This window comes from Carassius carassius, chromosome 16 (assembly GCF_963082965.1).
Source record: "Carassius carassius chromosome 16, fCarCar2.1, whole genome shotgun sequence".
NCBI classification, from domain to species: domain Eukaryota; kingdom Metazoa; phylum Chordata; class Actinopteri; order Cypriniformes; family Cyprinidae; genus Carassius; species Carassius carassius.
The window spans coordinates 3,249,152-3,273,320 of NC_081770.1; the positions used below are offsets into that span (position 1 = coordinate 3,249,152).

Sequence of the window (24,169 nt, forward strand, 5' to 3'; positions counted from 1 at the left end):
CCAGAGCCTTGACACAACATGGCCACCTGCCAGAAACCCCTCATTCCATGGATGGTTTAGTTAGTTTCCCCTAAGGATTTTTTGGTGGGGGCTATAGTACCCAAGCACTTGCAGATGCTTGGACTGAAAAGACTGTTTGCAAGTGTGAGTGGCTGGCATCCCAGGGATCTTCACCCTCTTAAGCTTCACACCCTTAACACTCTCAAGCCCAACAGGCATCCCTCTGTTTACTGCATTGCCTGAGTGAGATTCGAGTGTTTGGGCTGCACACTGCATCCCAGAGGCATCTCCTATCCAGGAGTCTGCCCCAGAGGCCACTCCTGTCCTTGTGTTTGCCCCATTGGCCTCTCCTGTCCATGTGTCTACCCCAGAGGCCGCTCCTGTCCTTGAATCTACCCTAGAGGCCTATCCTGTCCATGAGCCCACTCCAGAGGCATCTTCTGTCCATGTGTCCACCTCAGAGGCCTCTCCTGTCCAATTGTCCACTCTGAGGCCTCTCCTTTCCTTGAATCTACCCTAGAGGCCTCTCCTGTCCATCAGTCCACCCCAGAGGCCTTTCCTGTACATCAGTCAAACCCAAAGGCCTCTCCTGTCCATAAGTCTGTCCCAGATGCCTCTCCTGTCCATGAATCTGCTCTGGAGGTGGCGGTGTTTGCTGCAGAACCCCCTGCTGCAGAAGTGATGATGTCTGCTTCTGAACCCTTTGTCTGTCCCGTGATGGCCATGGAGGTCATTCATGAACTGACAGTCTTCCCGGTCACATCCAAGGAGTTCATTTATTAACTCTCTACTTGTCCTGTTACACCCGCAGAGTCCTCCATTAACCTCTCTGTCCCAGTCCCACCTGATCCATCTTGGTGGTCATCTACGTTGGTGGATATCTTCTCTGCCAGAAAATCTAATGCTCTGCCAGCTCTGCCCTGTCCTCCTGCTCTGCTGGCTCTGAACTGGTGGTCACCTGCTTTATTGTTCCACTTTATGCCACTGCTCCACGGCCTAGGCCCACCATTGTTTCACATTTCAGGTCTACCTCTGCTCCATGGCCCAGGTCCTCCATTCATCCCCTTTATGCCACTGCTTTACGGTCTAGACCTGGCCATGCTCCAGGGTCCAGGTCCAACACTGCACCATGTCCCATGGTCTAGCCCTCTGTTCCATAGCCCAGGCCCACCACTGTTCTACGCTACTGATCCAGTTCCCCTGCATGAGCCTGGCCCTCCATCCCTCCCTCTTGTTCCGCTTCTGCTCCACCACCCTTCTGGACTTTTTGTTTTTTTGTTTTAGGTGGTTTAATAGGGCGACTGGAGCCACCATTAGAGGCAGATATGACACACTGGTTTTGAGTTTTGTTTCTTATAAAGTAGGAAGTTGCAGTTTAGGGTCAGCCATTACTTTATCTTATGTAATTTCCAAAATCACCGGCATTCGTCTGGCAGTAATCAGAAAAGACAACAGCAATTTACACTAAGTGCAAACAACTATAGATTCTATTTATATTATATTATTATATATTCTATTTACAGGATTTTCTGCTATTTATACTACTTATTGCAAATAGTGGCAATTATCAGCACCTCAATATTGTAGTACAGTATAAAACAGTATGCAGAAAAAACTTATTGAGTGTAATTAAATGGATGCCACCTTATTGGGACAATAATGGGTTATTATAGCACAGTTCTATAATAAGGGGCTTGTTATAGAAACCCCCTGGACCTCACTAATTTTCAAAGCCTGGCTATGGCCATGGTGAGGAGGTCGGGCAGCGTGAAGGAGCAGAGATTGCCAGTGGCTGCCCGAGGCGGTGGTGCTGGAGTGATGGAAGTTAGTTTATTTGATTTAGTTTATTTTTTTTGTCTGAATTTTTGTCAGAACTTTTCTAGACACTGATCGTGTTATGTGTCAGGTTTTTGATCTATAGAAAAGGACACAACTGAAGAACAGGAAGCTGTGGCTGATGTCAACATGTTGTGAAATGTGCAAAGAAACAGCTAAATGGTCACGTACATCAATACTACTGACTTTCCTGAAAGCAGTTTCATATCAGAGCATCTGTCATTTCATTACAGAACAGTTCTAAAGAGTTTGTCTCTTTATATTAGTGGATATATATATATTTCTAAGTGTCCTTTATGTAAAAACACTGAAGCTGAAAAAGCCTGTGTTTCAGTCATGACTTATCTGAAGCAAAAGTGTTTTCTGTGTATGATGTTGTGGAGCCCAAAGTTCCTGCATCATAAAAAAAGAAAGTTCTTTCAAGGTCTTAATCTGTTTGTGTTTGTTCTTCAGGTGTGTTTGCTGATTCAGATGCAGTGAAGTCAGTATCTGTGATGCAGGGAGATTCAGTCACTCTTGAATCTGGTGTCACTGAAATACAGAAAGATAATCGGATGTACTGGACTTTTGGACTTTCAAAGCTTCGTATAGCTATAATCATATATGATGGGATCTTCTCCACATTTGATGTTCTTGATGGGAAATTCAGAGACAGACTAAAGACAGATCTTCAGACTGGATCTCTGACCATCACAAACACCAGAAACACAGACTCTGGACTTTATCAAGTGACCATCATCAGGAACAGCAGCAATGTCACATACAGATTCAACATTACTGTCTCTGGTGAGTCTCAGTTACAGTGTTGTTTGTGCTGATGGTCTTCATAATCACAAAGCAGAAAAGCTTGCTCGCAATTTGCTGTATTTAAAACTGACCTTTAAAAGAATTAAACAGAACCCATAAAACCGTCAGCAAAGGGTTACAAGTCCAACTCTCTAACCATTAGGCCACAACTTCCTCTCCAACAGTGAAATGAAATGAAATGTGGATGATGTTAACTGAGACAAGATAACTGACAGGGCGCTGTAGAATAAGTAGGCGAATTGTGACACAGTAACCAATATTTCCATTATTGCATCACATCTCAAAAGCACATCTCAAAACCTTCGCACAGACGTGTTCTTTACATCAGTATGACATTTACCTCTGCAACAGTGCAAGCCTGCAGCTTCCTACGGCGGACCACGTGTTTATTTTTAGATGAATGTGGTCAGTGTATCAGTCAGCAGTTTCTAAGCCTAATTTTCTTTTCTGTTAACATGAACCGATATGAACTAAACATTCTGACTTCCACTCCATACAAAACATCTCCTGAAAATATCAGGCAGTACTCTTATACACAGTTATAACAGATTATCTGTTCCTGCTCCATAAAGGCTGTTAGTGAAACTCTGAAATCAGTCTGATTGGAAAAAAACAATTGAGATATTTGATAAAGAACAAACGAGCTGAAGACCACAAGAAACCAGAGCCAAACACTCGCTGGATACTTAAGACTCTTTTAACATGTGATGTGAAAATGACACCATTGATCTCCAGGAAGCTGTGGTCTACTCTAGCTCAAAAGAGCTGGACGGTCACGCACAACAACACTGAATAAATAGACGGTTATTTAGCTGACGGTGGAGTTTCACATCACTTTACTACAGAGCAGCCATACTAGAGCTGTCATAATTCTATTTATCTATTCTTTTCTTTGTTTTAATAATAATAATGATAATAATAATAATAATTGCCCCTCTAACACTTGCACTCTCTATTTGTTTTCTAACTGCTTGTTCTCTTTTTAAAAAAAGGCCTTTAGCTTTTATTTTTCTATTCTGTCTACACATTTTCTTTTTATTATATGTATATCTATGTGTGTGTGTGTGTGTGTGTGTGTGTGTGTGTGTCTCTCTCTCTCTTTTCTCTCTCTCTCTCTCTCTCTCTCTCTGTATATATATATATATTCTGCGGCTTTAGGCTAACCGAGACTTGTCATAGCACTTGTATATTATTGCTCTTTTGTTAGTTTTGATTGTTTCTAATGTCGCTTCGGATAAAAGCTTCTGTTAAATGACCTAATGTAAATGTTAATTTGCCCATTTACATTAGGTTTCTTAGTTTTACGGCGTTTGATATACATATCGACTCTAGATGTTCTATTCTATTCTACAATAAACATTTGATATGATTATAGCAGCGTTTCATATCCCTGGCACAGATGTTTATTAATACGTTTATATGAAGACATCAGATTTTACATTTTAATGCACACACTCATATCAGGAGAACTGTTCCTGAAACATAACGCTTTTAGACAACTCTAAAGTGAGTCGGAGATGAGAAACCATTCAGATACTTGATAAATGAGCAACAAGCGAGCTGAAGACAGTCCAGAACAGACCAGAAAGGCGAATGGAACACAGCGCTTCTACGTCAGAATGGGCGTGGCCATATAAAGCGCTTGTTCTTCCGGGCCGGTCAGCTTCTGCTCTTAGTCGTGCAGAAATAGGTAACTATGTTTGTTTGACGGTAGCATTTGTTATAATCACGTTACGCATTCGGAACGCATCATATTTGACGCTATATCTCGGCCGCGAGAACCGGGACGGATTTATCGCGCAAACTGACAGTTCGCAAAACGTAAACAGCCCGACATTCGCAAACGAGCTGTTCGTTAAATGACTCCGCACGGGACTGTTTAGAAGTAACGGTGACAACATATCACTGTTACATATGTTACCGGTCATTAATTTGATACTTGACAGTAACATATTATCCGCGACTATTTGTAGGTATGTTGTTATCAGTGTTTTGAGAACAAAAGCAGCAGCGATGTCTATGGCCTGTCATAGATATCAACGGGCTAGGGACTGAAATATGCAAAAATAAAGAGTTTATTGAAAAGAACAGTGATCCAGAATCCTGCGGCATGACACCTAAGATACTGAAAGACAAATAGGTTGTTTGTTCTTGATTCTTTATTGAAAAGAAACTAAGGTCACAAAATAGACACTCCATCAAATAACATATGGACAGATACATGACAAAATGACCTTGTAGAGCAGTTATTTAGAAGATTTGAAGATATACTGTCATGATGCATGACTTAGCACGTCTATTTGATGGCTAGAAATATTATTTTTTGGACCTTTTACTCATTTACTCAATACATATATATATATATATATATATATATATACATATATATATATATATATATATATATATATATATAGAGAGAGAGAGAGAGAGAGAGAGGCTGTTTCCTATCAGATGTCAAATATACATTTATTAGACGTCTTTAAGATGTTTGTGATTTAGAATGTATGTAAAACTGACTTAGACGTCTATCAGATGTTTGTAGATAGCAGATGCTTTGCAGATCAAGCAATCTTTAACAGACATCTTGCAGACGTACGTGTGCTATCTGGGAAGATCCCTATTCTTCAGCTATAATTAAGTAGATGAGACTAAATTGTTACGTTTGGCATACATTTGGCAATTAGCATAAGTGTAAACATTATAAATATGTTTAACTACATTAACAGGCATTAATTTGATACTTAGCATGAATATTGTCTGCGACAAGCCATGCTAACAGTGTTTTGAGAACAAAAAGCAGCAACGATGTCTATGGGCTGTCATAGATATCCATGTGCTTGGGACTGAAATATGCAAAAGTATGAGTTTATTGAAGAGAACAGGGAGAACATGATCCAGAATCCTGCGGTATGAAACCTAAGATACTGAAAGACAAAGAGGTTGGTGTTTATTCTTGATTCTTCATTGAAAAGAAACTTAGGTTACAGCATACATTATCAAGTAATATATGGACAGATACATGACAAGTGACCTTGTACAGCAGTTATGCTACATGAATCAATGTTTGGAAGAGTAGAGGTGATGTAAAGTTTGATATTTATGACACTGGACTACAAAAACAGTCATAAGCAGCACGGGTGTATTTGTAGCAATCGCAAACATTATCGATTTGTCTTTTATGCCAAAAATCATGCCGATATTGAGTAAAGATCATGTTCCATGCAGATATTTTGTTAATTTCCTACTGTAAATATCTCAAAACTGAAATCTTTGATTAGTAATATGCATTGCTATGAACTTAATTTGGACTTTAAATGCGATTTTCTCAATATTTAGATTTCTTTGCACCCCAGATTTTTAAATAGTTGTATATCTTGTCATATCCTAACAAATCATACATCACTGGAAGGCTTTCAGATTATGTATAAATCTCAATTAATTGCTGATTTTGTGGTCTAGAGGTCACATATTAGTGTGGAGTTTTTTGGGTTTCACATATTTTATTTTCCCCTCCCAGATTTACCATCTTTTTATTATGTTCATCCAGGTGTGATGGAGGTGAAGGAGGAAAGTAAAAACCTAAATGAGGTGGAGGAGCAACATCCTCACTCCGTCACTGATGAAACATCTCTGATTCTCGCACAGAAAACGATCAAAATCAAGAAGTCTTACATCTGCCCTCAGTGCGGAAAAAGTTTTGCAGGTAAATCACGCCTCGAGCGCCACATAAGAATTCACACCGGAGAAAAACCGTTCACGTGTTTTGTGTGCGCGAAGAGTTTCGCGTGCAAAGAAAGACTCGACAGGCATGTGAAAATCCACTCCGGAGAGAAGCCTTTCACTTGTGAATGGTGCGGAAAGCGCTTGGCGTGTAAAACGAGACTCAAGAGGCACGTGATTACCCACACTGGAAAAAAGCCTTTCACGTGCTTGCATTGCGAAAGGAGCTTCACGACGAACACAAACCTGCAGCGCCATGTCAAACTCCACACTGGAGAAAGACCGCACACTTGCCAAGAGTGTGGAAAGAGCTTCATACGCAAGGAAAAGCTCAGGTTTCACATGACCATCCACACTGGAGAGCGGCCTTACAGTTGCGAACAATGCGGGAAGAGTTTCCGACACATCAACGGTCTCAAAGATCACCAACTCTCTCATGCCGCCGAAAGGTCTTTTAACTGTGATCAATGCGGTAAGGATTTTATTACCGCGTCTGCGCTGAAGAGACACCTCAGAGTTCATTCAGGTGAGAAGCCTTTCTTGTGTTCTCTGTGTGGGAAGAGTTTTGCACGGGTGGACTGCTTTAAAAGGCATCAGGAGGTCCATAGTGGTGTGAAGGATCACGTGTGCTCTGAGTGCGGGAAGGCTTTTATCACGTCCGACCAGCTCAAGCAGCACCAGAGGATTCACACTGGAGAGAAACCCTACAAGTGCTCACTTTGTGGGAAGAGTTTCGCTCAGTCGCCGCACCTGAAAGCACACGAGAGAAGTCACAGCACTGACGGCCATCTGGTAATAAGCGATCAAATCATCTACTGATTCAAGTGGACAATGCATGATCCAAAGGTATCCTGAGAATCTGAATCCCAAAAGGAGAAAGAGTGACTTTTTTTGTTTGAACCGAACCTTTTGTTTCAACATTGCATCTGAATACTGTAAATAAACCATTCTATCACTAGGTCTATACTAGTGTTTGTCTTCATTAAAAACACATGACCAGATGTCAACTCACTTTATTTAACCATTGTATTTGTAGTAAAACTGTGGTTGAACAACAAATAAAACAAATTGTAATCAATACGCCAAAAAAAAACAAAAAAAAAAACATGGTCACCACACTTTTACAACAATGAAACCAAGGTTAATTTTCCTAAGGGTTGTGAAAATTTGATGAATTATACATGTTTTGATTATTACTACTGAATTATGGATACAAATGGGAATCTCTTATAAACTTGCCACTGTTTTTTTATTATTATTCCGTTTTCTGACAAAAGTAAATGCATAAAAATAAAACGCCACTCAGTAATTGTTTTATATCGTGCTGACACCTGGCGACGCACATTAAGAAAGTAAAAACTGGTGAGAGTGGGGGAGAAACTTTACAAATGGAAACCAAAAATTTTAAACAGGCTCCATGTATTTTTTTATTTATTATTATTTAAAATCAATACACAATAATTTTCAGGTACACTTCTCTGACACTGCAGAAAGCGTTTTATCAAGTTTTCTGCATTGAGTTGTATTTTCTACTCCAGTAGGTGGCGGAAACGACTTTTGGTCTGTTTTGTGTCCCGCCATGAAGCGTAGAAGAAGATGATGCTGGAGGAGCTGCGAGGATGATGTAGGTTTCATTTCGATGTTTCTTTTATTGGTGGCGTCAGATTCCAGTGTAAACAAAGATGCGCGAAATGTTTATATTTATATAATTATGAAAAGTCGTATTTTATTTTTCTATATGGAAATCATGGAACATTTATTTTAACGTTTCGTACTAACAAACGGTTATTTCTTAGTTAAATGTATATAGTAAATTAATAAAAACCGTGTATATTTGAGTTAAAAAATGATGACTAGTGGAAGTAAATGATATTTATAATGATTACAGAAGTCTTATAGTGAGAGCTAGCACAAATATAGATTATTTTCAAATAATTATCAAAGGTGGTTTAGTTGAGGTAATTTCCAGAGTTTCGCGCGCTCTTTGTTTGAAAACGGCAGTAACGGTCGATCAGTTGAACGCAACGAGGTCAGTATTAAGCTATCAATTTCCCGAAGTACGCAAAGTATGACATAAATTAAAGTAAAAATAACATAATTTTGATAGATTCCACGAGTTCATTCAGTAAGGGTCAGACTGATTCCAAAGGACAATTCGTGAGTTGTAATGTTGTTTACATAAATTTCCTAATCTATATGTTGATCAGGGTGCAGATAAATTTAAGATTAAGATTGTATAAGAATTTATTGTATTATACACACACACACATATATATATCATAAAGGTTAATACATAATGTGAGTTAATAAAAAATGTTGAATGTATTATAATTTATTTTTATTTATGTTTGGCAGGTCTGCTCTGTTCAGTGATAAGAATCACATCCTCAGTGACGTTCCACTAAAAACAATTCAACAATTAATACTGGAACATTGAATATAAGCGTCCAGTCCACCAGGAAGAAGTGAAATCTGTAAAGCCAGAGTTTATTGAAGGACATAGAGAACACGAGAGATCTAGAACCCTGCAAAATGAAACTCACTGAAAAACAAACAGGTTGGTGTTTATTCTTGAACCTTCAGTGATGAGACTGAAGAACGTTCAGGTCACAAAAGCTGCATGTAGTTGGCTGCATTGGTTTTAGTTGGTGTAGTTAAAATCAAAAGAGCTTTGAAATAAAATAATAAAACCAGCACATAATACCAGATTTAGAAGTTAGAAAACCATAATGGCTGTGAGAATTTCCTAAATCTACAGCAAAGCTTTTGTTTTGCGACTTTTTTAATGATTTAATTTCCTATGTTCATGTAGACCTGATGGAAGTGAAAGAGGAAAGTCAAGAACTGCACGAAGAGAAACAATTTCATACCTGGAGAAAAATATTTCAGTTGAGAAATCACTGACTGATAATAACAATAAATCCCAAAAACGAGGAAGGGTAAAAAAAAATTCATCTGCCCTCAATGTGCGAAGAGTTTTACGCAAAAAATCGGCCTTGCACGCAACAGACTCATTCACACCGGCGAGAAACCCTTCACTTGCTCTCAATGTGGGAAGGGTTTCTGGTGTAAAAGGAACCACGTGGATCACATAAGAGTTCATACAGGAGAGAAACCATTCACGTGCGACCATTCCGGGAAGAGTTTTGCATACAAAACATGCCTAAACAAACACATAAGGATTCATACCAGAGAGAAACCATTCATCTGTCCTCAATGCGGAAAAGGTTTTGCGCACTCAGGAGCCATTAGGAGGCACATTCAAATTCACAGTGGAGAAAAGCCTCACACATGCAATCAGTGTGGAAAGCACACGAGGATCCACACTGGAGAGAGACTATACACTTGTGTCGAGTGTGGAAAGAGTTTCACACGTGTCAGCAGTCTTAAAGAACATCTTCACACTCACTTTGCTGTCCTTTTAACTGCGACCAATGTGGTAAAACGTTTCTTGTATCATCCATACTAAAGAGACACTTGCAAGTTCACAGCCAGGACAAGCCATACTTGTGTACTCTGTGTGGAAAGAGTTTCGCATGACTGGATGGTTTTAAAGAGCATCAGAAGATACACACAGGTATGAGAACTCACGTGTGTTTCGAGTGCGGGAATGGGTTTATTTCAGCCACACACTTGAACGTGCACCAGAGGATTCACACTGGAGAGAAACCGTACAAGTGTTCACACTGCGATAAGAGGTTCTCTCGCTCAGGAACCCTAAAAGCACATGAGAGGATTCACACCGGAGAGAAACCATATCATTGCACTCTGTGGGAAGAGTTTCAACCAATCAAACCAGCTGCTGAGTCATAAGAAGAAACATCACTCTGTGTTGCAGGAATAAGCTTTTAATCTTCAGAAACCTTGGCTTTCTAAGAGGTGTGTGTGTGTGTGTGTGTGTGTGTTTGTGTGTGTTTGTGTGTGTAGAACACAAAAGTTTGGGGTCAGAATTTTTTTCTTGTAAGAAAAAAAGATCTTGAGCAGTAAAACAGAATGATTTCAAAAGGATCATGTGACACTGAAGACTGGAGGAAAGATGCTGAAAATTCATCTTTGATCAGTAATAAATCACATTTTACAATATATTCAACAGCTATTTTAAATAGTAATAATATTGTAATAATATTAGTATTTTTACTGTAGTTTTCTCAAATAAATGCTGCCTTTGTAAGCAGAAGAAACTTCCTTTAAAACCAATAAACAATCTTAATTATTCCAGACATTTAAATGATAGTATTAGTATTTTAAATGCCTTACAAACTGGTATATACATGCCTCATTAAAATGTTTTTACATGAACAAATAAAAAGTAACAACGTGTGTGTGTGTGTGTTTATATATATATATATATATATATATATATATATATATATATATATATATATATATATATATATGGTTTTACTCTACATGAAACAGAAATGATAAGAACATACAAACAGCTGAATACTCCTCACTTTACAGAATTAATCATGGGTTATTAATATATGCTCAATAGCTCTTTCGGTCAGTTTTGCTATCTGGTAAATATGTAAGTATGTATTTTTCAATATTTAATAAAATTAAACGTCCTGGATGATTTTTTACAAAAAAATAAATGTATTAATATTTTAATTAACTATACTATATTAATACATATATAGCTTTACTATACATTAATATATGTTTTAAAGAGAGATTTTTAGAGTTTATTTACTATAGTGCTTTGTTTTCAAAGTCTAAGTCGATTCGCAAGTCTTTATTAATTATGTTCAGTCAAGTCGCAACTCCTCAAATTTGGGAATCAAGTCCAAGTCCACAACTCTGATTAATTGTTTATAGAAAAAAGTTTATAGTTTGGATATTAAAGGCAGGGTAGGTAAAAAAAATTTTTTTCCAAATTTGTTTAAACTTTATGTATATATCAATACATAATTAAAATGTAAGTACTCTGAAAAAGAAAGTATAAAAATCGAGTGACTGTAGACCTCTCACGACTGTTTTAAAGACAGCTCATTATTTCCATTCACTCCACCCCCTCCCTTCTGGGCTCCTTCCAAAGCCTCTACTACGGCTCGCTAAGTAATGTTATGTTAGCTATATTATGCAGCTACGTGTGCTAATGACACATGCTTCATGAAAAAAATATGTATGATCAAAATACAAAAAGAAAGATTTACCTGTCCAGCAGAAATAAAGCCATCAAGGAGTCACTTTTCAGCCCCTTGAGTTCCCTCAGTTCTCGCCATCGCTGGAAAGCCACGCCGATATTAACTCGCGTTTTATTTCTTTGTTTATCCAAAGACTTTTTGTTCATTGCCTTTTCTTGTACTGTTACTGTCTTCCTTTTTTTTGCCTGGTTTTCCTTCACTAACTGCATAGGCCGGTACTGTGAATTTTGCTTGCTGTTTCTCTGCCATTGTTTTGGTATTCCTAGGATCCGTGCCTGTTGAATTCCACAAATCAAACGTGCTCGCGCAAGTGGGCAGGTCATGTGTGGCAAAAGGGTGGTTGCCATGGTTGCGAGAGAGTGACAGTCGCCTAAGCCAATCCTATGTTTCCTCCCGAAATGGAAATAATGAGCTGTGTTTAATACAGATTAAACGGTCTAGAGTCACTTGATTTTTATACTCTTTTTATCAGAGTACTTACATTTTAATTATGCATTGATATATATAGAAAGTTTTAACAAATTTGGAAGAAAGTTATTTATAAATTTTTTACCTACCCTGCCTTTAAACTTTTTTTTAAAGTTACTCCAAATAAAGATCATATTACATCGTTACACCAGTAGATGGCGACAAGTGACTTAAAATATATTTGTCAATAAAGCATTAAAGTCATTAAGGCATTCATTCGTTCAAGATAATCATACAAAAATGGAGACTTATCCAGTAATGAAACAAGCTATGTTACAGAAATCACACAAAGGTTTTGCATGTTTTATTTCCATACAACAACTACATATTTTTCTTTTGATTTTCAAGGAACTAATTATTTCAGTAAAAGACGTTGAAAATAATGACTTGCTTGCATATTTCACAAGGAACTGTCTTTTTATTATTATTATTTAATATGGTACCTTAAACTTTTACCTGCATTTTACTTACATTTAAATTATTTTATTAAATTTTCGTTGTCTCATTTTATGGTGCTTGATCTTTTCTATTATAATCTGGTTCATCCCTGTGTGTGTACATTCTATTGTACAAACATATGGGGTCAGTACTTTTCTTAAAAAAAAAGTCATATTAAAATTGTTTATTGATCAGCATATTCAAATTATTTTGTGACGCTCTGATGGATGGATGGACGAACAGATAGAGAAAGACAGATAGATTGAATACATGTTACAATATATTCGCATAGAAATCTGTAATAGCATTTCAATAGTTTTTGATAGTTTTTTGGATCAGTTGAAGAATATCCGAGTATTTTGTTTCTGTCAGTTTGTCCTGTGTCAAATCGCAATGTTCTCCACGCTCCAGTCCAGCAGGAGGCGCAAATTAAACAAATCTGTTTGTCATCCACCACAAAAGTGAAAGAAGAAGGATGCGATGAATGCAACTCGTTTTTAGTCTGTTATTGTTTGGATTGGTGAGTGAAAAGCATTTTTTTTTCTGCTGCATAGCAATCTCAGTTTGAACGACCTCTATTCTAAAATCCCAAGATTGATCTGTGCGTTTTTCGTTTATGTGTGAATAAAACGACTGCCCAGCATCAGTAGAGCTCCTGCTCTCTTAACACTTGCATGAATTTATGTGATATTTTAAGAATATTAATACTTTTTTTTTTTTAAATGTGGCGTGGCAGATCGCATATTTTCTCTTGGTTCAAGTGTCATTTCTTTAGTTTTATTCTATACGCCTTTTTGTCTAACTAGTTTATTGCACTTCCGGTTTGTGGACGTTCAACTCAAAAACACATCTCAGGTCGGAATTTTGCTACAACAGGTTTGAGTTAATGAGATGTAAATTGTCCTCCATGTAGTTTAAGATGTTAGGGTAATAAAAGTAACAAGTTGTATTAAAATGTGACACGATATAACAAGATCCTCCTTTCAGTCTGCTGCATCCTTTCCTACTGATATTATTCTTTTTGGCATTGTATTTATTATCAAAATCTGAACCATATCGAGAACAAATCCTCAGTAACTGCTGAAGATCAGCACTACTATATGAAAAAAATCATAATAATTCACCAAATCATCTGCATACATCAAATGGTTTATAATAGTATGACCAACCATACAACCATTTACCAGCTTTGATATAAACATCCATCTAAATATTAAATAAAAACTAACTCCATTACATACACTGAATTGAGCAGACACACAATTACCCCATCTTTACATTAATTGATGAGCATACCAACAAAAAATACATATTGTAAACGTGTCATGTCACATTTACCTCAGAATAAAACTTATTCGGTGACCTCGTTAGTCAGTTAGAAATATGAACTTTAGAGAGAAGCATTTTGCTAAATATATGCATCATTTAAAAAATGTTCTTATAATTTTCTACTGTTCTTCAACATTGTCTGTTCAAATAAACAGTGATCATTTAAATGTTCATGTATATAAAAATGGAATTGGAGTAGAAATTTAATTATGCAATTTTGACTTAATTGAGTGTAGTTTAAGCGATTGTCCACAAATCAGTTAATTTTAATTTTCAATTTTATAGTAGTGTAGTACTACCTGACTCTCGAGTGTATTTTACAGAATTAGTTGATTTTCTTTTTCCATGAGTAAAATTTTGCATACACTCTACCTGATATCCAAAATAATTGATATTTCATAGAACTGTGAAATTTGTCAAAACCTAGCCCTATTGATTACTATCGGTTTTCTTTTACTACAAAAGCATGTTTATACTGTTTAGTGTTGCAAAACCATGGTTACTTTGTGGTTACCATGTTTTAACTTCAACAACCATTTGTGACAACTTTATTTTGTACTGAGACAAATTGTTCTTGAATTTCAGCCGTAATGGATGAAAACAATGAGGACGAAGAACTGAATGAAGCGGAGGAGAAACACCATCCTGTTGAAACTGGAGAACAACCGGAGCCAAGGCCAAAAAAAACTTTTGCCTGCCCTCAGTGTGGAAAGACTTTCAACTACAAACACAACCTTCAGGTTCACATGAGAGTTCACACTGGAGAGAAGCCATTCGTGTGTGATTATTGTGGAAAGAGTCTCAAATACGAGAGAAACTTTCAAGAACACCGGCGAACTCATACCGGAGAGAGACCCTATTCATGTGTTCACTGCGGAAAGAGTTTTGCTAACAGAAACACCTTTAAGATCCACACCCGGATCCACACTGGAGAGAAGCCTTTCGCATGCTGTCTGTGTGAAAAGAGATTCACACAAGCAAGAGCTCTCAAATCGCATCTGCTTTCTCACTCTGGAGAAAGACCGTTTCACTGCGATCAGTGCGACAAAACCTTTCTTACAGCGCTATCCCTGAGAAAGCACACGAAAGTCCACACGCGCGAGAAACCTCATGTGTGTTTGTTGTGTGGAAAAGCTTTCACAGAGCTTGGATCTTTAATCGTGCACCAGAAAAGACACGAGGGTCTGAAGAATCACATATGTGGTGAGTGTGGGAAGTCGTTTATTACAAATAGTGAACTGAAAGTGCACCAGAAAGTTCACTCTGGAGAAAAACCTTTCCAGTGTTCATACTGCGACAAGAGATTTAATCAATCCGGACATCTGAAGACACACGAGAGGATCCACACCGGAGAGAAACCGTATCCCTGCACGGCATGCGGGAAGAGCTTCAGTCAGTTTGCGTCTCTTCTCAGACATAAAGGCACTAATATCTGCAATAGTTTTGACAAAACCTGATGATTTGAAAATCATAAGTGGTGTCGGAAGTTATGTAAATAACTTCTATCAACTGTAAGGTGCAAAGTGACCCAGTAAATATGCTATTCCTCGATTTCTCAATTGGAAAGAGCAAAAAATGAACAAAGTAAACTAGAAATTCATTTTGATGATCTCCTTGTCCAAAGGATTCAAAAGGCCTCAAAGTAAAAAAAAAAACAAGTAGCCGGAACATCAGAAAATCATCTTTAAAACAAGGACAATGATCCAGTTACTTAGGAAATCATTTGGAGTTGCAATCGTTAGCAAATGTTCTAGAAATATTTTCAATGCATTTGAACATGTCCCCGTCTGGTGTTGCTCAACTTGTGGTTAGCAACAGTTAAAAGTGCCACGTGTGTATATATACACATCTTGTTTCAGTTGTACAACGGTTTTGCACGGCGATGCATTTTGCAGCATATACTGTTTCGAGATGGAACTTCTAGCTAACTGTTATGTTATCTTTTTATCTTATCTCAAGAAGTGTTGATATGTAGTTTAGAAACTGCGTTCTGCCTTTAAGGTGTCACATTTAAGGCGTCACAACTGTTTAAATTGAAGTAGAGATAGACTCGCTTGCTGCTTTGAGAGATGCTGCAATTATTCCATTTGAACTTCTGTTACTATGAACTTGTTAACTGTGACAAATCCTGGCTTGGGTAACTATAGCAGTCTAGGTTTGTGCTTGCAAAGAGGGTTAAGTGTGTGGGGGTTTGTGTTCACTATGTTTGACAAATATGGAAGTAAGAAAGGAGGAGCCTTACCGTATTAAGGCCATCCTTAAAAATATTCTTGTTTCCCGACCGACCCTGTCAATTTAGGACCGACTCAATTATTATTATTTTTTTTGCTTTTAGTCCGACCGACTTGCCGATTGGAAATGTGTGTTAAGACCGATTTTTTTTTACTCTTCAAACAACTGATACAAAAGCAATAAAATACTATTTATTTTATTTAAGTAAGTATTGTAAATATTTAAATTACCTAGGCCTACATACAAATGAAGGCTATCTTCTTTAATTAAAAAAAACCTGTGACGTCATCTGTGTTTACACTATTGGTTAACGGATGTCACACTGTGGCCTGTGCGTTTGCTTCGTCTCATTCACTGTCAGAGTCAACGGTTCGCGCTTGGTAATGATGGCTGCGGCTGTAGTAAACTAAATGTTCGCGGTCACTGTTCAAAGTCATACGGGTTCGGGCACCATAACACATCTATAAAATGCATTAAAACAGCTCGACAACGCTTTAACTTGGCACAAAGTTCTGGAACAACTGAGCCCAGATCTTTTCCCATCCCTTCTCCTTTCTAGTCTAAAACCGTCAACGTGTCGACTGTCACTTTATGTTCGAAAATCTATTGCACGGATCAAGCACGAATCAACCAACACAAGTTTCGAAAACGAATTTTTTTTTTTTTTTTTTTCATTTTTTCTTCCTTTTTTTGAACAGGCGTCACAGAGCAACTGCAGCTTGGGCACCCTTTAGTTTTCTATTGAGCCAGGACACACACGCATAACAGCAAATAATACTTCTGCTCAATGTTTCTCTTTTTACAACAGAAATGTGAAATCTGCCGGTATTCAGACAGTCTCATGCATACAGATACAGATTCAGGCTTGAATCGCCTAGGGCTGTCAAAATAGCTGAAAAACTAAATTCGAATTTTTTACTTAAATATTATCAAAATTTGAATTGTATTCGAATTTAAAATGCATAATTTCAGTTAGGGTGAAGAAAAGCTTTTTGCTTCTCTTCTGAGGCCTCAAGAAAAATATTACTGCATGTTTATTCAAAGCATTAGAATACATGACTGTGGAAAACATAATAAACCAATTATTAATTAAGTTGCTTAAAGAACTAAACAAAACAGCGTCATGTATGCATGCATTGTTAAATAAATAAAAAGGGCAGAAAACCAGTCACACAGAATACATTTTTTCATTAAAAAACATGAGATGCAGTGGGATGGGGAACAAAAACTCAACATAAAGTCTCGAGATATTTTTAGAAAATTAAATTAAATACATTAATTTTTCATGTGTTTCTAAACATGCGGCTCTCTTGTGCGAGACGCGAGTCCAACGGTGTCCCTCTAGAAAATGCGCGAAATATGTGTTCTGTGTGAACGGCTTGGTTTCAGTTTTGATGTAAACAAGATCTTCTACACATTGATGTTCTCTCTTTTTTGTAGTGGCTTCAACTGGATAGACTAACATAACCTTATAATGCAATGACACATACATCGTCATCGCATCTCGTGCGTCACTGATAAAGATCAAGTATACTTCGGCCGTCCGCACACTGTCTGCATTATGTCCTTTTTTTCATCATCCGCGTGCGGGCATTTTTTGAGACCGCGGACGGTGCGCGTACACGAGGTGAAAGATGAGACAGCAGCTACTGTGTGTCGAGCTTGTCCGCCTTTTGAAAGTTGTGTAGAAACAGATGTGCACGCGGCGAGATGGAACGGAACACGGACTGTGAAGTACCGGGGCTCATAAGGCAGCTTCCTTAATGCACACCTAAAATTCGAATGCAACGTTTTTGCATTCGAATGTGGATTTTTATTTTAAATTCGACGAATATTCGAAAAACTATTTTTTTGACAGCCCTAGAAAATTGTGATTTTTTTGTTGTTGAAATTTAATCGTAAACACAGCCATGTTGAAGCCTGCAGTAAATGTTTTGCATTATGGCAGTCCACTCTGCTTATTGTTTTTCGAAAATGTTGCACTCCTGTTTGTCATTGTGCACGTAACTTCACGCCAATAAATCATATTGGTCTTTACCAATATATTGAATCTTTACATTCCTCCCGCCTGTTGTCCGTGGATTTACCTATATTTGGTGTTATTTGCCGTATAAAACTTATTTAGACATGCAAAATCTATTTTACAATCGATTCAATGAACACTCGTCACTCAAATCAAACAGGATTTTTTCCACAAAAGTGACAACCCAAGAAAGCAAAGTAAACGTTCTCTCATTTGTAGGTTGCATTGATACGTAGCGGTGGATGCAAATAAAACAGTATAACAGTACCTCATTTTTTTTTCTTCTCACCTGAAATTCATACAATAAACATGTTTTTGACAAAGATTTAAAGGTCCCGTTTTTCATGCTTTTTTGAAGCTTTGATTGTGTTTACAGTGTGCAATATAACATGTGTTCATGTTTCGCGTGTAAAAAAAAAAAAACAGTATTTTTCACACAATTCACCTATCTGTATACTGCTGTTTTCACTGTCATAAAAACGGGCTGATGACTTCCTTGTTCCATGAAGTCCCTCCTTCAGAAATACGTAACGAGTTGTGATTGTGCCAGCGCTTCCTGTGTTGTGATTCGACACAAGCTGAGTGCGCACTGCCCTCCTGGAAATGCGATTGGGCTAGTTTTGAGAAGCAAGTGTGCAGGAGCATGTGCTAGAGATGTACTTATAATCACAGGAGCATTTTAATGACGAGATGCTCATGAAAATCGCATTTGTTTTTTTGCACAGCCCTAACATCTAGTTAACAAAGCTAAACAGCGTTGCCCTTTGTGTAAGAAGTTAGAGTAAAACTGTTAAACGCACCAAGTTAAATAATAAAATACACTTACCAGTTGTGGTCCATAAACAACGCCTTCTCCAGACAAAGGGAACTGCTCCATCTTTCAAGAATAATCTTTGTGCGAATCCGGCATTAAACTGATTGAGATTGAGAAAGCTGTCCTCAGCAAAATGTGCTGCACATAGTTTTACATGTGGATTATAATTTTCGGGAACCGGGTTAAACATAAATTGTAACCATTAATCTCCAAGTACAGCGTCCCTGGGAAGCCCAAACAAAGATAATTGGACTCCGAGATGAAAATAACAGCGTTTCAACAACATGGTGACAAACACAAACGCAACTCTTCCTCTTCTCCGTCGGAGCACAACAAGACCACGCCCCCTTTTGGTGTATTCATGTGGGCGGAGGTTAGTACAAAAACTGTTTTAGTGATGTCATTCCAGCAGGAACTAGAGGGATGTAGTCCAAACGGGTCGTTCGTTGTAGGCGAATTCTGTTGAATAAAATATCTCGCTTGGCATTGAACTTTGAGCTGTGTGATAATTACAGATATTATTTATACTCTAACAACAACATTACACACTAACTAAAGTTTAAAACATGGGATCACGTAGAAGGGGACCTTTAAATTTGTTTGTGGTCTATATAGCCTGCATCAAAATGAGGTTTGCAATTATGCGCCCGAAGGCACGGGTTGAAGACCCAGTCAATGACGTCACGATATACTAATTTGTTTAAATTCATATCTACGTCATCGCCATCACAAAAATTTACTTTTTTTTTTTTACATTTAAACTTGAAAAAAAATATATATATAAACCGACCTACCGACCCTTTTTTTTAAGAAAAAAAAATTACTGTTACTGCAAACAGAAACATTTTTAAGGATGACCTAATGAACATTTTATGCATGACTATGAAATGCTGTGTTTGGAGTAGATTCACACCACACCTCGAGGTGAAGACTTGGTTACTTTTGATTTCAATACTTATGAGTTATTGCTTTTAATAAAGAGAAACCATTTCCAGTGGTGGTGCATTAAACTTATTTTTAGACTTCAGTCAAAGCACCAAGTAGACCAGACCTTGTTGAGGGATCACTGGGAGGATTTCCTGAAACATCTGACTACAGCTTCCAGTACATGAGGGAAAGGCAAATCTATTGATTCCAACTGCTTGTGCAAAGCAAATATCTTAATTAGAGGATTTCTGGGTCCTTAAATCGGTATGAAAAAATGTAAAACTATGTATGATTAAAGTGACATTATTTTCTGAATGCATGTTACGGAACAAATCTTCGATGTCTGCTGGTAAACTACCAGTCAAAAGTCTCTTCTGCTCACCTAGCCTGCATTTATTTGATCCAAAGCAAAAGCAGTAAAAATGTGAAAAAAATAAATAAACATAATAATTAATACTGCTTTATATTTGAATACATTTTAAAATGTAATTTATTCCTGTGATCAAAGCTGATTTTTTCAGCATCATTACTCCAGTCTTCAGTGTCACATGATCTTCAGAAATCTTTCTAATTTTCTGATAAAAAAAACATTGTTATTATGTTGAAAAGAGTAGTATTTTTTCCCCGCACGTTTCTTTGATGAATAGAGAGTTCAGAAGAAAAGCATTTATCTGAAATATAAATCTTTTGAAGCATTAGAAATGTCTTTTCATCCTTGCTAAATAAAAGTATTAATTTCTATGATTTATTTCCAAAAATGTATTTCCCCAAGCTTTTGAGTGCCACAGTGTATAATGTTACAGAAGCGTTTTATTTCAGATAAATGCTGATCTTTAGATTAATCTATTCATCAAAGAATTCTGAAAAAAAAAAAAAACTTAACTGTTTTAAATATTGATAGTAATGATTATAATAAATGTTTCTTGAATGGCAAATTGCATATCAGAGTCATTTCTGAAGATCATGTGACACTGAAGACTGGAGTGATGATGCTGAAAATACAGCGCTGCATCACAGAAATAAAATACATTTTAAAATATATTCAAACAGAAAGTAGTTACTTTAAATAGTAACAACATTTCACAATTTTACAGTTTTTGCTGTGCTTTGGATCAAATAAATGCAGGCTTGGTGAAAAAAAGAAAACCAGTCAGTATCTGGTGTGAGCACCATTTGCCTCACGCAGTGCAACACATCTCCTTCACATAGAGTTGATCAGGTTGTTGATTGTGGCCTGTGGGATGTTGGTCCATTCCTCTTCAATGGCTGTGTGAAGTTGCTGGATATCGACAGGAACTGGAACACGCTGTCGTATACGCCGATCCAGAGCATCCCAAACATGCTCAATGGGTGACACGTCTGGTGAGTATGCTGGCCATGCAAAAACTGGGATATTTTCAGCTTCCAGGAATTGTGTTCAGATCCTTGCAACATGGGACCGTGCATTATCATGCTGCAACATGAGGTGATGGTCACAACACTGGGCCTCACGATTTCGTCACGGTGTCTCTGTGCATTCAAAATGCCATCAATAAAATGCACCTGTGTTCGTTGTCTATAACAAACGCCTGCCCATATCATAATCCCACCACCACCATGGGCCACTCGATCCACAACGCTGACTTTAGCAAACCACTCACACACACGATGCCATACACACTGTCTGCCATCTGCCCTGTACAGTGAAAACCAGGGTTCATCCGTGAAGAGAACTCCTCTCCAAAGTGCCAGACACCACTGAATGTGAGCATTTGCCCACTCAAGTTGGTTACGATGACGACATGCAGTCAGGTTGAGACCCTGATGAGGATAACGAGCATGTAGATGAGCTTCCCTAAGACGGTTTTTGACAGTTACTGCAGAAATTCTTTGGTTATGCAAACGATTGTTGCTGCAGCTGTCCGGGTGGCTGGTCTCAGATGATCTTAGAGGTGAAGATGCTGGATGTGGAGGTCCTGGGCTGGTGTGGTTACACGTGGACTGCGGTTGTGAGGCCGGTTGGATGTACTGCCAATTTCTCTGAAACACCTTTGGAGACGTCTTATGGTAGAGAAGTTAACATTCAATTTATGGGGAACAGCTCTGGTGGACATTCCTGCGGTCAGCATGCCAATTGTACGCTCCCTCAAAACTCGCGACATCTCTGGCATTGTGCGGTGTGATAAAACTGCACATTTTAGAGTGGCTTTTTATTGTGGCCAGCCTAAGGCACAACTGTGCAATAATCATGCTGTCTAATCAGCATCTTGAAATGTCACACCTGTGAGGTGGATGAATTATCTCAGCAAAGGAGAAGTGCTCACTAACACGGATTTAGACAGATTTGTGAACAACATTTGAGAGAAATAAGCCTTTTGTGTAGATAGAAAAAGTCCATTGATCTTTGAGTACAGCTCAAGAAAAATGGGGGCAAAACCAAAGTGTTGAGTTTATAATTTTGTTTATTAATTTTTACTATATTCCTAAAATAAGAAGTTAATCTTATTTCGTTATTTTTTCACCATGGTATTAAAATGCCTGCCGTAGGCTATATTTATACTGAATGCCAAACACACTTTTGGCACAGTGCTCAAAATAAACAAACAAACAACAACAAAATAAGTAAAACATTTAAATAATAAAAATAATTAGGGGATATTTGAACGATCTGGACTCATCTTCTCAACTGGACCTGCCTTTAGAGATAAATGCCTCTTTACAGATTACATTATGAATAAGTTTTAGATTTTAGTTTGAATTATTTAGTTTCAAAGTAGCTTAGTAATTCAATAGTAATTCAAAGCATTTTATAAAAATGTTTATCATGTCTATGAGGCAAGTAGTCACTGAGTTTCGGTTCATTTTTGTGAAGCCCTCCGCCTGAAGATGCAAAATGCGCATCCTGTCTGGTTTCCTGTTCCTTTTTTTTTATTTTTTTTTATTGCTAGTTAAAAAGAAAAGTAAAAGTAGACCCTTTGCAGCATATTTTTTGTAACCACTGTTATTGAGAGAGAGAGAGAGAGAGAGAGAGAGAGAGATTGTGCTGGTGTCTCAAGCATGCTCCAGCATCCACTTTCTGTTTCTTATCATTACCACACAGTAGTTACAGTGGCTCAGTGGTAGAGCATTGTGTTAGCAGAGCAAAAAGGTTATGGGTTTGATTCCCAGGAAACATACATACAGGTAAAAAAAAAAAAAAATGTATCCTAAATGCACACTAAGTCGCTTTTTTGTCGATTTGGATAAAAGTGTCTGCTAAATGTAAATGTACTCGAAGCTTTATAAAATTGTTTATGCTGTAGCCATCTAGTGGTTATAAAAATAAATAACACCTTCCAAAGTGGTATGCTCCATTGGTCGCTGTGATTTTGCCAAGACATGTTCCTGCATCAACATCTTTTGATGATCCTGGATCAACATTATTGTCCAAAAATATAAACTAAACCCAATCCCTGCCCCTAAACCTAACCCTACCCATAATTTATTCCTAAAATCAGTGGGAAATGATGGGTGGTTAACAAGAGTGTAGAAGCACCTAACCCTGATTTTAAACCTAAAACAGATATTTCTTGAGAAGTTATATCTCAATTCTGATTGGTTGATTGGAATGTTGTTCCCGGACCAACAAGGATATTGATCCAGGAACATGTTGTAGTTGGTGAAATCACACTCGTCATGTTCCATTACAGCCAGTTTATCACATATATCACATGTGGTGATATATTTTATATGAATAATGGTTATTGTCAAAGTCATTAATTTGTGTTGATGTACTGGCACTAAAATATTAAAACATAAATTTATAAATTAAATCTATGATCTGTTTATTTTAACTCTGCCTCAGACCTGAACAATGCTAACACTTTATAATATACTATAATGTAAAGGAAACGGTGCTGAGGTTCGCTTCGTTTGAACCAGAGAATGAAGCAGTCAGGTGGTTTTCAGGTGAATAATGCTTCGGACGTCTTCGATTAATGTGCTTTTCTCAAAACGAATCAAGCTCAGATACAGTGCTTCAATGTGAAATGTTTTGTTTAGTGTTTTTGATACAAGCTTCCAAGCTTCAGTGTCAAATGTAAATGTACCAGGTTCTCTGGTTTCCTCCCACAGCCCAAAGACATGCAGGTTAAGTGAACTGAACATTCTAAATTGTCCCCTGACTTGTGAGTATAATTGACTTGTGAATGGATTCAATGGTTCTCGCCATGAATATAGCCATAGATGCTGGAATGCTGTTAAAAAGTAAATTAACAAACAAAACAAACTTAAGGTGTCATGTTTGGCTGTGGATAACATTTATTTTAAGAGTAAACAACAGTAGGCTATGCTATACTTTCGTAACAAATGACTTACGCCGTTTATGACCTTAGTCCGATAAAAGAAAATTGGTTACCGCATTAACATGACCAAGTGCATTTTCGGTTTATTAAGCATAATCAC

The 24,169-nt window shown here is 37.5% G+C and overlaps 2 protein-coding genes and 1 pseudogene across 4 annotated transcripts; all 3 read left to right on the plus strand.

Moving 5' to 3' along the window:
- Positions 1-4,229: 4,229 nt before the first annotated feature.
- Positions 4,230-7,415, plus strand: LOC132159442 (gastrula zinc finger protein XlCGF8.2DB-like). 3 transcript variants are annotated; one of them, XM_059568931.1, is made up of 2 exons: positions 4,230-4,333; positions 6,194-7,415. In XM_059568931.1, the coding sequence occupies exons 1-2, from the start codon at positions 4,237-4,239 to the stop codon at positions 7,183-7,185; spliced, it is 1,089 nt and encodes a 362-aa protein (XP_059424914.1). In that variant the 5' UTR covers positions 4,230-4,236; the 3' UTR covers positions 7,186-7,415. The 3 variants fall into 3 exon arrangements, with proteins under 3 accessions (XP_059424914.1, XP_059424916.1, XP_059424915.1); XM_059568933.1 differs by having other exon boundaries at positions 4,282-4,534; XM_059568932.1 differs by lacking the exon at positions 4,230-4,333 and adding an exon at positions 5,288-5,585.
- A 1,680-nt stretch (positions 7,416-9,095) lies between these two features.
- On the plus strand, positions 9,096-10,537 carry LOC132159300 (gastrula zinc finger protein XlCGF8.2DB-like; annotated as a pseudogene).
- Positions 10,538-14,302: 3,765 nt separating this feature from the next.
- On the plus strand, positions 14,303-15,400 carry LOC132159447 (gastrula zinc finger protein xLCGF3.1-like). Its single transcript, XM_059568942.1, has one exon. The coding sequence runs from the start codon at positions 14,342-14,344 to the stop codon at positions 15,206-15,208; it is 867 nt and encodes a 288-aa protein (XP_059424925.1). The 5' UTR covers positions 14,303-14,341; the 3' UTR covers positions 15,209-15,400.
- The last annotated feature ends 8,769 nt before the right edge of the window (positions 15,401-24,169 follow it).

Coding starts and splice junctions, on each gene's coding strand:
- LOC132159442 (XM_059568931.1), top strand. CDS start 4,237: ATGGAACACAGCGCTTCTACGTCAGAATGGGCGTGGCCATATAAAGCG. Junction 4,334..6,193: donor TCTTAGTCGTGCAGAAATAG/GTAACTATGTTT, acceptor ATGTTCATCCAG/GTGTGATGGAGGTGAAGGAG.
- LOC132159447 (XM_059568942.1), top strand. CDS start 14,342: ATGGATGAAAACAATGAGGACGAAGAACTGAATGAAGCGGAGGAGAAA.